Raw genomic sequence first — 15,915 nt, forward strand, 5'->3', positions numbered from 1 at the left:
AAGAAAAGAAAAGAAAAGAAAAGAAAAGAAAAGAAAAGAAAAGAAAAAAGAAGTGAAAACAGGAGCTTTCTCACAGTTCATCACTGAGATGAAAACCACAGACTCTTTGGAAACTCTTGCTGATAATATTTATTTCTGCAAAACTAACAAAGATTAACTATTTATTCTGCTCATTCCTGTTACCTTTCTGTTTGTGGCAACAGCTACAGATATGATCAATACCTACTACATTGAAAATACCCTGTAGCAGTACAGTACAAAGATCAAAGGACTCACTTTGCTCCAGTTGATAAGACATCCTGGCATTTCATACATATAATTAAGTTGTACCAGATTTTTACTGAAGCACTACCTACATTAAAACTGTCCAGTAAAATAGAACTGTGTCAACTACTTAATTGATTTTTGATACTAAAAACCTATTGAAAAGAATATTAGTATTCTAAGCCAAGCCTTTAAAAGCTAGGAATTCCATCAGTGATGCTTAACTAATATGAATAGATCTGACCAGCTGAATGGTAGCCACCTCTTTTTAATAAGTGAAATTCCAACAATCAACACTGAAATATTCCAAAAGGATCAGAAATTAGGTTAGAGATAAAATATATTTGAGAAAGAATATAAAGCTCAAACACCATTTAAGTTTTTCACTTCAATATTTTGAACTGCCTTTGCTTTAATTTGACTTTATATGTTACAATAATATATAAGTATACATACATAAGCATGTAAATATACACAACAACAACAACAACAAAAGAATGGAAGAGAAGGGAAAAGAAGGGAAGAAAGAAGAAGTCCTGACTGATCCAAACCAATATTCTTTGTGGAGATTTAATTCCAGAGCCAATGCCAGCAGTACCCCACTCTTTAAAACCATGCAAAACAAAATTTCTTTCCACAGTTCAAGAATGTACATTATTTTCACCATTCTGGTGCTATACTCAACGAATAAGTTATATCTCCATGTCTAACAGGATACCTACCCCCGTATTGGTTACGTTACAGTATTTGGTAATTTTGTATTTCCTTTTTCATAGTATTCTCCCAGTATTATAAAAATATTTTGAAACCCTTATTATGAAACCCTTCATAGCATCATCCATTCATGTGATTTTATAACTAAGGAACCAAAAAACAGAATCTTAAGGCTCATTTTGTAAAACTAATCTGATAGCATATTTTTTCCAGAGTGCTTAGGTACTGGAGTATGCATTGAAAGTTTGGCTTAATTATGCTTATAAGAGCACTGAACTGGCTTAGGTAATAATAATCATGATCCACCAAGAAAGTTCCAGTTTTGATGACCGGTCTTGAAACATATAGTGGCCATGGCAAAGAAATAAATAGAATTTTCTTTTAGAGACAGGGCACAAAGAAGTTAAACCTTTTTTCTTGTGGATTCTTACCATTCAACTACGTACTTTCCAACCTTTGGAACCTACAAGAATATATCTCCATATATAAAACTAACACGCTCTCACAACACCATCCATCTTGCACATCACAGAAGGAGCTCTGTGGAAAAGTACAGCAGGTGACCATGTCATCAAGCGCTACGTTATAATGCATTAGAAGATCAAATCAGCGTGGCACAACCAAGACTGCTTTTAACAGTTCCTAATTGAGTGCTTTGCATTGCAGTTCAACAAACTTTATGCACAGAAACATCAGCCACTAAACTGTTTTTAAATCCTATTGGAAAAAAAAAAAAGAAGAAGAAGAAAAAAGTGCCAACAGAAGCAATGTTATACTACGTGAAGGCAGTGGTAGTGACGATGGCAGCAGCAGTTGTTGCTGCAGGCTCTGTGCCAGACCTTGAACACAGAGGAAGAAGCATGTCAAGCCCCTTCTCCTGTCACATGAGAGCACAGCAACAACTCCCCTGTCTGTTACTCATGCACAGTTCATATTTTCTGTTTTCCTGGAGGATCAGCAGCTGGCTGGATATTTTTCTAGTCTTAAGTAGCTTGCAAACTCTGTGTGCCATATCTACAACACCACCATCTAAAACCACATTAACCTTTAATAGGGTAATTTTTGGAAGCCGTTGAACCCACATCAAGCTTGATTTAAATGTGTGGAGCAGCTGGCAGCATGCTAAGACTGCTGTTGTTTCCTTAGACTAAAACCAAGAGTTTTGCAGTAGACTAGAAGCTGAGAGGGGAGTAATTCTGACAGTCTGAGCTGACCTGAGGTTTTGGAGGATTTCTGCCTGAAGTAATTTTGCTCCTCAAACACAGTCTTAGCCTCAGTCCAGACTGAAAACCATTTTCCCCAAGGTGTGCTCAGATTTCTCTGTATTTCCCCAGTGTGCCAGACGAAATGCAGTATGTGGTATAATTCCTAGCCATAAAGGCAGAATCCCGCTGTCTAACAAAGCTGGGGTACCATACCATGAATAGGTTTTCTGGCATCCAGGAGATTTTGCTAAAATAGTCTGTTTATGGACCCTCGTGCTGAAAATCTTTTAATAGCTTGGCTCCACCTTTTCTTCCACTTCTGCCAGATCTTACTGTGACATATTCCCCCTGCTACCCCATCACTTCTAGACCATTTTCCAACTTGTGTATTTTGTGAACTGATACACGACTTTGTTCTGGGGAGAACAGAATCTGATTTGGATAGCCCCATAGACAAAGAGGAAAGAAAAGCGCATCCTTCAGATTTGGTATTAGATACATTTGTTATTCAACCAGAAGCACTGATTGCAACAGTAGTCTCTTGGTATTTCAAGTTGTCAACCAACACATACACAGGTGTGTTTTGTCAGTCACAAAGAGGCTTCAAGTAGCTGGACCACATTAAGATGGTATCTTCAGAAATTTTTGCTTTCTGTATTTTGCGGCAGTTCTGAATTTTTCAAAACTTGGCTAACTGGGGCTAATTCTTTGTAAGAATGGGAAAGAGCCCAACCCTGAGCAAGGAACATCTACAGCCAATGTTTTAGATAGAACATTTATAAAATTTCGTTTCAGTCTTGTGAAGAATGTCCTTGTTTTTCTGGAAACTGGCAACTAGATGAATCATTCACATGTATCAGATACAATAGATTGGGAGACCTTCACCCACATGGTGAACAATAAGAAAGTAAATGGTACACTGCATATTAACCAATCAATAACTGTAACAGGATCGTTGAACTCAAACAGCTACTTGGAAAGCTATGGTCATTGTTTCTTTAATTCTTGAATACTGCTTAGTTTAGAACTGACAGTCCTGAAAAGGTATTCTTATAACATATACCTATGTTTTCAATGGTAAATTCATAATTATTTTTATGTGTACTATAATCAAGTTTCTCTTTCCTCTCTCCTGTGCCTTTAATTCTCTTTTTTTACTTGACTATTTTAACATCTCCACTTTTGAAACACTTTAATTTGATATCATAATATCAACAAAATCACTCCCCCCCACTCCTTTTTTTTTTTTTTTTTTTCCCCTCACTCAGCTTCAGGTTATGGTCAGTATAGGACTATGATCACTTTTAAAAAAAAATTCCTATTAGGCTTTAGACTGCCACAATTATTCAAAGATCCCCTTTACATACTTGTAATATGAAAAAAAAAAAAAAAAAAAAAAAAAAAAAGAAAAATACTGCTCTGATAATAGCAGTCCAAAGCAAGTCTTTTATAGCACAGTTCATTTTCCATTGCTCCAAATGTCAGTGCTCCGTAATTTAATTTCGTCATAAGTACTTCACTGTGCAAACCCTTACATTTATAACTTTGTCCTTAGTACCTCAGTACAGAACACAATAATTCTGTCACCTGTAGTTCTTACATTGTCTCCTGTTTCATTTACCTATAAACTGTTCTTTATATATAAAGTTACTCGTTCCCCTTTCATTCTCTGTTTCTCCCTCGTAAACAATTAGCTTTCAGTATCCAGTTACCTTGTGGCAGGAGAGGAAAAGTCAGGGTAAGTCAAGCCTTAAACACATAAAACAAATAGGGCAGATAAACATGAAAAGGTATTTTAGATCAGCTGATATGAGTGCAGAAAGAACAAAAATAGCTTCAACACCCTTGTGTTAACCCCAGCAAGACAACAGAGTGCCGTTAACATAAACATGCATTTATATTACAGCTGGAAAGAAAAAGCACAGAACAGTTCAGAGCAAGATTTTAGCATATTTCCGTACCATTTCTGCAATGGCTGCTGTACTAACCTTGGCTGGTCAGAATACCCCAGCTAGATTTTCGTTTTGCAGGACACTCCCCTATACTTTCTAGGCGTCTTTTGGGGAGATTCTGGCTCCTCTGAACAGCAGTGTTTGTTGTCATTATTTGTTTCTCGAGGAAAGCCTGTCTATCATTGGTGCAGGTGCTCTGGTCTGACGAACAGTCACAGATGGATTTCTACTACCTTTTTTTCTCCTTGCAGTTTTTCACAAAGGCTCTTCTTGTACTTACTGTAGAATGGCTACAACACTGAAATCCATTCAGTAACATTTACTAGCTTGGACTAGTGAGAACATAGTGGGGGAAGGGAAGGATTGCTCTAGCATTTTCTATTTTTAAAGCAGAGAAAGAATCAGCTTAGCTACAGCATGAGTCTTAACTATTTACACAATTTAAATGGAAAGAATGTGCTATTTTTTCAATAATTAAATCAAAAAAAAGGAACAGATTCTTAAATCATAAGTATTAAAGCATAAATTTTGTGGCATGAGTAACAAGCAACCTAAAACAGGAAAATAAATGTGTTTTCATCAGACTGGCAATTTTCATAATAAAAGATAAAAACATTAATTCTTACTGCATATATAACTTTCAGTTAAGAGAGAGATTATGGAATCCAGAAGAATCCATGAAATCATGAAACACTTCTGGTGTTTTTGTTTTGTTTTGTTTTTCTTAAACAGAGGAGATGGTATCCTATGGATATCATCTAGAAACTACGTCATGAATAATAATAAAAATAACTTGGCTTGACTGCTTCGCTGGTTAATTTGAAAGTCTGATCCCATTACAAAAGTCAGGCTGCAGACTTATTATATGAAGCCTAAGTCAGTAGCAAGTGCAATTATCTGCTAGTAGAATTTTCTGTTTGTTTTTATGTATCATTTGGGTACTGAATGACAAAACCATGAAAATCTGCATAGAGAAGCAAAGCGCAAAAAAATTCCTGCAGGGATAAAAAGAACAGTGATTTCTTTGTTAACATGCTGCCTTTACCCCCTGCCTTCTTTCCGTATAGTATTTCTTAACTATCCTCTTTTACTGATATAAAAATTAGCCATCTGTAACATTTTTAAAGGAAATTCATATTACTGGGTTTTATTAATACTATTCTTCATTTATTCTTAATAATTAACTGGAATAATACATATTTATTTCATGGAATCTTTTTAGATTTCCCCATATCTCTTTAAGAGAAAATCAGAGGCAAGTTTATAGTTAGGGGTGTTAAGAGAATGAAGGAAGAGCAACCACAGCTTTTCACCTTGAAATTACAGGAGATGGGAACTGCCCTACTGGAACTGTCTGCTTATAGAACAAAAGTAGGTGGGCTACCTCTGTTCTAACAGGAGAGAAGGAAACTGCACTCTCCCAGAGGTTTTCTTCAGATTTTATCGATCTGAATCAGCCACATCAGCCATAACTCACACGTACAGCACTTCTATATGTCAAGCAATCAGACTCTGCAAGTAAAAGCTGGAAGAGAGATTTTGCAAAAGGCCATGCACATCATAAGCATAAGTTTAATACTGGGATTACTTGTGAACTCATAGCATCTTCATCAAGAAAACAAATACATGAAAGATACGATCAATCAACAGAAAACCTTATTAAGCACATGTGTGCACATGACTGTGTCAGGAAACTATCAGCACTATTTTCCAGGTATGAAATAACTGATGACAATTTCTCTGCTTGCCAGGGTGTGGGGGCTCAACTCAAGTTTTACTTTTCCTTTCTACTTGGAATGGAATCCCAGGACTTTCAGAAGAAGGTGGTGAGGATTAAGATCAAGCAAAGCATCTTGGTCTGCAGGGCGGGTATTGACAGGGGTCTGAGAAGACCTGCATGTTTTTGTAGGACTTCTGTGGGTGAGGCTGTCAGCTGAGAATGAAGCTGGGTCCGTCCAGTGGAGTGGCACCAACAACATAAAAGTAGTTCATGCTACTGCTTCCCACAGACTCCAGCCCCCACATTATTATTATTCTCACCATCCACACAGGTGTGACCATGCAGCAGCAAGGAAGACAGCAGATACAATGACAACTGCCCTGGCTTGGGAGAGGAAGACTCCCAGGAGAGTCACAACACCTGCTTTTCTGCTTCCAAAAGCAGCAATCAGAAATCAATGAAGGTAGACTACAGCAAAAATGTGACACCTCCTAGGCAAGAGTACTGGGAAAAGTATCTCTAGTCCACAGATGCTCATTAACTTATTTTGAATACTCGGGAGGACATCAAAACACAATGTTTAAAAATGTTTATTTCTTTATGCTTTAAAGCAGGCAAAGCTTCTCCCATTCAGGACTCTAGACTCAGCTTTGCATTTAATTCTGCTAGATACAACTCTTCATATTCTAGACAGAAATCTTGCATTTAAAGGAACTTTTCTTTCTCTTCCACTGAGATGTCTCTCTCACATAGGTTAGACTTAGAATTCACCATTCAAATCAATCAAGCACATAAAAATGGTCCCCAGTCCACAATGCTGAGCCATTAATCTTTTTCTCTTTAAAGTGAGAGCTAGACTATCACCATAAATTAACTAAAAATGTATTAAAATATAACTGAGATGCTAATGGACATACAGTTAAAAAGGTGTAGTAAGAGTGAAGAATTCATTATTTCATTTCCATCTATGACATTGAATTGCCATCTGGTCTTGCTCAAGTGTAACATGAACTTCAAAATAAAAAACAGTACTTCTCTATCTCATTAGGTAATAACAGTTTTAGCATTTGAAACTACTCAGTCTTGGTACTCAGATTCCGTTCTTCAGATTTACTTTCTTTAATAGAAGACAATCACTTCCAAAATCCCACAAAAAACCCATCACAGAAATCTAAGTAGATACTTAAGAGCATAGTAAATATGGTAGACCAATATTTTGCTGTCCTGGTTGCAAGCAATTACAGACAATATTCACACTATAGATATATATATATGTACTATAGACATATATTCAGATACCCTTGGAAGCACTGCAGATAATCAGCCTAAAACCAACCAACCAACCAAACAAACAAAAAAAACAACCAGCTGACAAGAGGACCTGGATTTTATCCAGATCTTTATTTAAAAACAAAACAACAACAAGTACAATTTCAGTATTTCTATGCCAGCAAATAGCTCCAAGTTTACTCTACAGGGGCAACTGTTCTAATAACTGGCAATGAAAATGAAAGACATTTTTATTCCTCTCTTTCCATGGGGAACCCGTTCTAATTTTGAGGCTGTTTTTCAGGCCACAGAGATGCAACTGCACTGACAGAAAGTCTTTAATGGAAATAACGACAAAAAGAAAAGAAAAAAAACAATCAAGATATGATGAAGCTCAATGCAATACAATCTGAACTCCAATAACACTAATTTATCTTAAGAAGAATAGAACAAAACTGCACTACTTTCAAACAGCCTAGATCAGTATTCTTTGTGTGTGTATGCAACCCTCAGCAAAGTAGCCAACTGATGTACCACCTAGCCTCCCAAACTGTTTTGTACTGAAGCTCTTTTTATTTGCATGTACTTGCATATCTGTGTCCAATTCAATAATATAAATAGCGGTCAAGTAGAAATGCAGGTATTACCCAGGCATCATCAGTCTTCTGCCCACCCCATATCTCGACAAATGCCCTCACACATACGTAGATAATATTTAAATGGTCATTAATTATTTAAGCAGGAAATGCTGTTTGTCTATGAGACTATTAAAAAAAAAAAAAAAATCTAACACCAAAAAGTCCTACTACAGACTCTTGTTCATTATACACATCTTCATATCTCTTAATTGGAAATTCAAGCTATTATTATTAAAATATCAACAGTGTATAGATAGCTCTTTGTTCTACCTCTTCTGCTGAAGTTGTTACCATTTGTTAGGCCTTACATGCCTGGATGCTAGGAAGCATAGCAGAAGGTTTAGAAAAGGATTACAATTGTGATGTCGTAAATGCTCCGTCATCATAGAATTTCAGCATGGAACACTGATCCATTTATTACATTTCTTGCCTTGTGGATTTCCTGTGCACCTGCCAGATCTCTTCATGCAGACAGGCAGTCATAGCTCAGAATATTTTCTAACATGGGTCAAGTTAAAGCAAATCAAAGTAACAGTGCTGATTAAGCTAGCCAAATCAGATACCAAACAAGGCTGGGCTTCAGATATTGACAGACGTGGCCAGAAGACCAACAGTCTACATGGGAATGGTACAAAGTACCACAGAGTTAATCTTCAGCCAAGTACAATGAGAGAACACAGCCATAAAGAAAGAGATCAGATCTATTGCCAGAAAGACTCCAGACATAGCAAAAAGTAACAACCACCAGTGCAACAGATGGAGCATGCCATAATGGATTTATGGCCAGCCAGGCAGCATTGCTGCAATCACAAATAAAGCTCAGCACTTAGGCACGTAATGCATTCCCCTAAAGCCATCATCATCAAACCCTGGCAGAAGTTCACTCGCTGTTTGCTTGCATTGCAAATGTTTGAGAACATCTCCTACAAGAGAAGAGTGTGAATAGCAGAACACTGGCTATAGCAAGTCTATTGGCAAGGGAAGGAACATCACCTTTAGGGAGCTATGCTAGTTTGATATTCCCCTGGTGCCTTATGCCACACAGCTGCATAAATGACCACTGCAAATGGTACATTTGGGTCTACCTCAATCCATTACTGGGGCTTCCTAATGACTTTTTATTTTTAATTAATTTTTTTTTTTTTTAACAGTTGTCTGTAAGGTAGGCTGCTCTATGCTTTCTTTACTCCATTGTTATCTTTAAGTCTTACTGTTATGCACTTTTAAGACTCAGGTTTCAAGCAAGCTACATCAATGTTCACAATATTTCGTTTGTGGTTTGAAAGCTTGTTAATCATTCCACTCTAAAAAATAGACTGATGAAGGGAATTTCCATGAGTTAAATCAGAGTACACAAATCAAGCATGCCAATAGGATTAGTGTTTGTGACAACTTAATGTCCAGCTTCAGAAAAGATACATATTAAGATGACACAGATGAATGACATTGATCATAATATAGAACCTGTAGTCCTCTCAAGGATGTTTCAGTGTACAGTAATAAAAAGGAATCTACACGATAGGGTAACTCAATTTCTGTCAGGAAAGCAAGCATGCACAGTCCCCAGCAGACATCTACACTGGCAGTTTCTGTAAGCCTCAGAGATTTTCTTTAAGGTGAAGGAAGAGTCAGTGCTCTCCAAGAGATGTGCTTGGTTTTTGCAGCTGCAGATAGGTCAGGACTCTGGCTTCACGAATTTCCATGCCAGTCTAATTCTATCATGTAGCCCTCACCAAAATGCCCTTAAGGTAACTTATATTCTTCAGGGGAGAACAGTTCTGGTATCCTGTTGATACTCAGTGTGATTTGCTCCATTCTGTGCAAATACCTAAAATCTGGAGATGGATTTTTAAATCTGGCTATCCCTTAGTATTTTTCACACGAAGCAGTTATTCAGCATATCAGAGAGAGTGACAACCTCCATCATAAAAAACTCCCTTGAACTTTTCAAAAAGAACGTTCACACTATCTTAAGCATTTTTACACCATTAGCTTACGTGCTGCGTATGAAAAACAAATGCTAAATGTGGCGCCTTACACTGAGTGGTATGGAGAATAGGTATGCCATACAATATTCCTATCATTACTAAATGAATCTCTATTGTATCCAGGAAGCAAGTAGAGGTCTTATATGGCTTTTATTAATAGAACTGTGATCTCTGTGGAATGCAAGTTGAGAAAATGCCTCATGCCTTTCTTCCCTACCTAACAACTGTTGCTGAGTGACATTATCAATTGCAACTTGTTACAACAGAATAATAGGAAAAGTCTCTGTAATCACTCACTGCGCTTAAAAATGTAGTCAAGCTTTCTTCAGCAGTGTAACATAGCATTACTTCCAATTTTTGAGTTGCATTCAGTGAACCTGGTTTCTTGAGTCTGCCCAAGCAGTAATCAGTGTAGAGGAAAAAAGGGGGAACAGAAGACCTAGACTGTTTGCCAGTCTCATAATACCAAAAGATGAGAGACTCCAGTCTTAAGCAGCATGCGTTCATGAGCCATGAATGGCTTCATTTAGGGTAACTAGGAATAACTGAAGTACTGGTCATTTCTACCATGCATGGCTAAGGCAGATAAAGCAAAAAAAGGTTGCTGTGTTCATATAAAGATGCCCTAAAAAATAAGCAGGCGGGTTGGAACTAATGACCTTAAATGACCTTCCACAAACTATTCTATGATTCTACAATCTCCATTTCTGAAAAAAAAAACAAAAACAAACAAACAAAAAAAAAAAAACAAACAAAAACAAACCCATAGAATTAGAGAATGGCTTAGGATGGCAAAGACCTTAAAAGATTACCTCATTCACCTAGTGTACTTAATTTTTAGTTATGCATAAGGTGATACTCTATGAAGATTTTTGCAGTTTGACATAATTAAAATTAGGATATTAAAAATGAAACATTTCACACTGTCAAAAGTGCTTAGCTTCTGTACAGACACCACGTGCCTGTATCAGTGCATGACCAGTTGTTTGCTGCATATAATAACTTCTACCAAATGATTCCTTCAGAAGAAAGTTCCCCTGCAACACTATGTGCTTGTAGCTACAAACATTCTGATAGTTACTGAGTGTCAGTTTTAATTCTGATAAAATATTTTGCCCAGTATGCATTTATGGGAACTGTAACTCCAGCTTCTATTAAATTATCTCTACTATCATCCTCCTACCTCATCTTAATGCAAAGAAAATACAAATATCAGCTGAACCTTCAATTCCGCTCTTGTAGACTACTTTAATGCTATGGCCAGCTGGTTGGAATACTAGGAATAGGCTGGAGGTTGCTTTTGATCTTTCAGTTTCTATCAAGCAGCAGCTGCACAAAAGCCTGAGTTATTAACTCTCCACAGGTCTGGAAATACAGGAAGAGAATTAATCTTACTGTGCAGGTCATTGTCACTGCAGATAGCCTATTAAGAAGCTAATTATACCCCAAATTAATCTGCAAGCAAGTTCATTTGTGTAGGTCAGTTTATAGGGTACAAAACTATAGAAGTGAATAAATATGTACGTGCTGTGACTTCTTCCATAAAATAAATAAATAATGTGTCAACTGTCATGATTTTCATAGAATAGCAAATAAATATGTCTTCACTTCAGCACAATAAAAAAGAAAAGCTAGATATCATAATTATTTATAACTTGGCTGTAAGACCCTGACTACAAAGCACTTAGTTCTGAATAACAAATCAGTCCCTTTCAATTCAATGGGGCAAGAATGTGTATATGAGTAAGTGTTTACAAGATGAGTGCCAAAGTTAAAAGTGATCCAGTAAATGAAACCTTTACAATAGAATGGATTTTCCTTTTTCATTTGATTATTTTATAGTAGTAATACTACAATTTCACTGAAAAAAATAAATTCTAATAGCTTATTAAGACATAGTCTTTAATGCACTTTAAAAAAATACAAAAGACTGCAGAGTTATCTCCTGCATTTGGTGCTATTTAGTGTTCTAATACTGTAGATGATAGACTACTGCATTTGTTTTTTTCTGAAATCAGTATATGACACTGAACTGCAGGTGTCCCAACTGCTCAGAGGGAAACAGTTCAAAATAGATTTCAGTGCAATGGAGAAATTGTCTGCATGAAGTTAGCTAAAGGCAAGTATAAAGGAAAAAGGCAAATGCAGATGACACTGTTATAACATCAGGTTTATAGTTGGCTACAGACTGAATCCATAATACTATACTGTTGAGGAAAAAGAAAAAAAAGAAACCTCTCTCCAGAAGGTGATACATAGGTGATGCATGGCACACGACCTAACTGCCCCACTTTTATACAATTGATATTTTCACCGGTTCCACTAATAAAGTCTCAGCTGGAGCACTCTATTTAACATGGGAAACCATACATCAGTAAAAATGTCTGTGAACTGTATTTGAACTAGCATAAGTCCAAAAATGGCAACAGTAATTCCAGGTCTAGAAAACAAAGCTTAGGAGCACAGACCAAGTTAAATCCTGTCCTCTTTACTCCAGAAAAGCATAGAGGTGAGGAGAGGAGATGCATGCTAATAGTCTTTAAACTGATCACTTTTCCTATTCGGAGAAAAATTCCTAAGTACTTTAATTATATTGTATAAGTTTGGCTCATGTAAATAACAAACTAAGTAGATCTTGGGATAAGTGGGAAGCATTCTACTGATAAGAACAGTAAAAAACAGCACTGGTTGCATCAAAATACCACAGAAATCACTATTACAGAGCATTTTAGAAACAGGTTAGACAAACATTTGACAATCCATGTATATTTGGTACTAGAGAGTCCAAATTACCTCTCAGGGTGCCTTTCAGCTTTAGAAAGTGTTACTCAGACTTCATCTTCAACAAATTTTATGACGTATAATTAGTAGAGATTTTATATGCACATTTCTGGACTTACCTATTGCTGAACACTGATCTAATTCATATATTTCAATGCCACATATGCATTACTGATTAACTATGGGCACTGAGATTTAAAGAATAAATTTAACACAGTAGTCTGGTGACTATCCAAACCAGAGAGAAAATATTTCTGAATTATTAAGGAAGAAAATATCATCTGTTTCACTACTTCTGCCTAGCAACAGGACTACACAGGCCTCAAATCCTGCACTGACCTATCCTGTACACCGTCAGTATGATAAAAGAAGTTCCATCAAGTACAACTATATAAAATGTCCTCGGTTACACAGGCTTTGCAAAAAGAAAGGTTTATTTTAGTTCAAGAACTCAGGTTAGTAAAACTGCAATAATGCCTGTTTCATTTTCAAAAGATCTTTCCTTCTTCAACACTGTAGCACTCTATTGTGGCCAAATCATTTTAATAGCAAAAAGTAATTCTGTAGTATTGCAAGGAAACTGAAAATACCAGCACGAACAAGATTTTAGGAGTATATAATCAAGTTTAAACTAGAAAATGAAAACTAACATTTCTTCTAATAGGACTTACTTTTAAGATTCTATAAATTTCAATTAGGCAATAATAGGCTATTTTTTGTTTTGTTTTGTGGGGAGGTTTCCTGCTGAGGCTTTTGTGTGCTTAATAAAAACGCATATTCAAGATCACTCATTAAGTGGATATTCAATATTTAATTTTATCATTTAATAGAAGTTGTGGCTTCACATAACTTACTGAACATCTTCTAGACATTTGAGAAGTTGAGAACCAAAGTTACATGGTACTGTACAGTCTCTACTGAGGCATCCCCAAACTGTACTTCACAAACATAAACAAACCTGATGCCACAGTATGCTGTGAACTGAGGCAGTATATGACCCCTTCTACAAACACAAGCAAAGGTGCAGACTGCAAGATAAGGGAAGACCAAATGCCTTCCAACTTGATGCATTTTATTCTTTTCCCTCTACTTTTCTTCCAGTCCTTCTCCTTCCTTACTCAGATTTTCTGCCAGTCATCCCAGACTGATCCGCCTTACAGTGAGCCTGAAGTTTCTAGCAAAAAGTTCGTCCCAATTTCAATCAAAGACAAACATGTTCCCTCTGAGTGTTTCTGCCAGTGGGACAGATGGTCATTCCTTGCCATCCCACTCTAGTGAATACGTGTACATGCATACACCCACACATACATCTATACAATTATTAACACAAAAACACACACGCACAGTAATGCAATAGTTCAAATGTTCTCATTAACATACTCAGATGGAGAAGCCACGAGCCAGAATTTTCTAAATCATGCAGAGAAGACACAATATAAATCCACCTCAAGTAAACGTGTAACACAAACTAATCTCTGCTTTGTCCCAGTATAGAAGAATGAAAAGATCTTCAGATCTGTAGCTGTTTCTGGCATATTTCTACTGTTTCCCACTTTGCATTTAACTCAGGTTATTTCTTGTTTTTTATGGTGCCTAAAGATGAGTGGTGAATGTGTTGAGAGATGAGACAACCCTTCCTGTTATGCTGTCTAACTTAAAGTTTCTGTCATCTCAGAACATAAGGAACCACAAGACACAAGCAAGGCAGCAAGGACCCCATATTGAGAAAAAGCATGGCTCGGTTGTGCAATAGGATAGCATAATCAAGAAAAGAGTTTGTGTGTTCTGTGACCCAGAAGAATTAAATGAAAATGGCATTGTCTCAGCAGAGGTGAGCTTGTGGAAACAGCAATACACAGCTCTGCCAAAATTCTGCTTGAGCAAACAGAAAAAAGAATTTTGAAAGACCTTTCAACTCAGTAAAATTTAGTGGGTCACACAGACACCCAAAACCTCAAGTTGGCAAGTATGTAGCTTCCTGATTCCTGCCAAGATGTAAATTCAGAGGAAGCAGAAGGACTTCTCAAATAATCTCAAATAAATCACAGGAAACCCCTAATCAAGAAATAATTCTCATTAATACATGGATTAGTTTCACTGGAGTACTGCAAAATAATAACATACAAATGTGGAAAATTTCACCTACATATGGCTAAAGTGGGATCAGTTTTTAAAGCAATTAGGAATAAAAAAAGTGTACTAGAGTGGTAATATATGTCAATCTTAAGTACAGCCTTCTTAAGTATAGGCCTTTCTCTTAACAAGATACTGACTGTAATACATTCAGAACATAATGTTTTCCTGCAAAAAATACTACTAATAATAATTTGCTTAAAAACATCTAACAATGTTGCTTCAGATTTTTGTTAAAAAGAACAGAGGTCTACAGAAAAATCTCCTGCAGACAAGCAAGTGCCTGAAAAAAATCAAGACAAAAAATACACAGCAACAAAAAGCCCAAACAGTAGTGATTAGACTGTAAATATAAACATACCTTGTCCTTGAGGAACTCCATAAAATTCAGCAGCTATCCTTGCTGCTTCCTTACGGTTCCCTTTTACAATGTAGAAATGACTAAGTATAGCAAGGCTGATCTTCACAAAGAGTTTAAAACAAAAAAGAGAAAGTATAGTAAAATAGACATTGGATAGCTGCTGGGCAAAAGGGCGACTTTCCTCTATGACAGTCATTGCTGCACGAAAATCTCTCTCAGTGTTTGGGTAGGGCTCTCAAATGTGTTGATAAGATCATATGGCTTCAGCCACGCACTCTTGGGAACAACTGGTCCGTAGGAAAGAAAATATCAGCTGGTCATGATGCTTGCTGCTCAAAATATGAGGATTATTTATACTGTACATAGTATTGAGTTCACTAACACTCCTGCTAGCCCAGCGATTGCAAGTAGGGCAGAATATAACAGAGAGAGGTTCCAAGACCCTGGATTGTACTTGTTCCTCTTATAAGGTGTGTTTTGTTCCAAATCATGCATTTCTAATCCATTTATTTATCCTATTTATAGATGCTTTAAAAGATTCTGCCAAAAATATTATTTTAAACTACAGTTTCATATTCTAAAACGGTAATTCAGGTAAATAAATCAGTTCTTACTAAAATAAGTTATCCTGCTTAAGTACAACTGCTCTTTTATGTGTATTCATTTTTTGGCAGAACAATATCTTTCTTACAAAAACAGACCACATCACTAAATATTTGAAATATACTCTAATAAAGAAACATAGATTTAAAATAGACCACCTCCTGTTACTTTGTTCAGGCTGAGTGAAAATAGCTAGTGTACATGGCTTTTAGCATTATACAAAAATGGCATTTGGAGCACGTGACTGGAATCCAACACTGATATATTTTTATAAATATGATCACTAC

The 15,915-nt window shown here is 36.5% G+C and overlaps 1 protein-coding gene across 6 annotated transcripts in view; it reads right to left on the minus strand.

Annotated features, from left to right (window-relative positions):
• ASB5 (ankyrin repeat and SOCS box containing 5) overlaps nucleotides 1-15,915 on the minus strand; it is a 34,015-nt gene that overhangs the window by 10,330 nt on the left and 7,770 nt on the right. Inside the window, exon 1 of one of the 6 annotated variants that reach the window (XM_042872254.1) lies at nucleotides 15,026-15,318. The exons of 2 other annotated variants lie outside the window; for them this stretch is intronic. In XM_042872254.1, the coding sequence (XP_042728188.1) occupies nucleotides 15,026-15,221 (196 nt within the window). In that variant the 5' untranslated portion in view covers nucleotides 15,222-15,318. Of the gene's footprint in view, nucleotides 1-4,171; nucleotides 4,477-15,025; nucleotides 15,319-15,915 lie in introns of those variants that run through there. 3 more of the 6 variants (XM_042872258.1, XM_042872255.1, XM_042872257.1) reach the window with 3 other exon arrangements.

This window comes from Lagopus leucura, unplaced genomic scaffold, assembly GCF_019238085.1.
Source record: "Lagopus leucura isolate 7727_CA_CO unplaced genomic scaffold, USGS_WTPT01 Super-Scaffold_100004, whole genome shotgun sequence".
Lineage (NCBI taxonomy): Eukaryota > Metazoa > Chordata > Aves > Galliformes > Phasianidae > Lagopus > Lagopus leucura.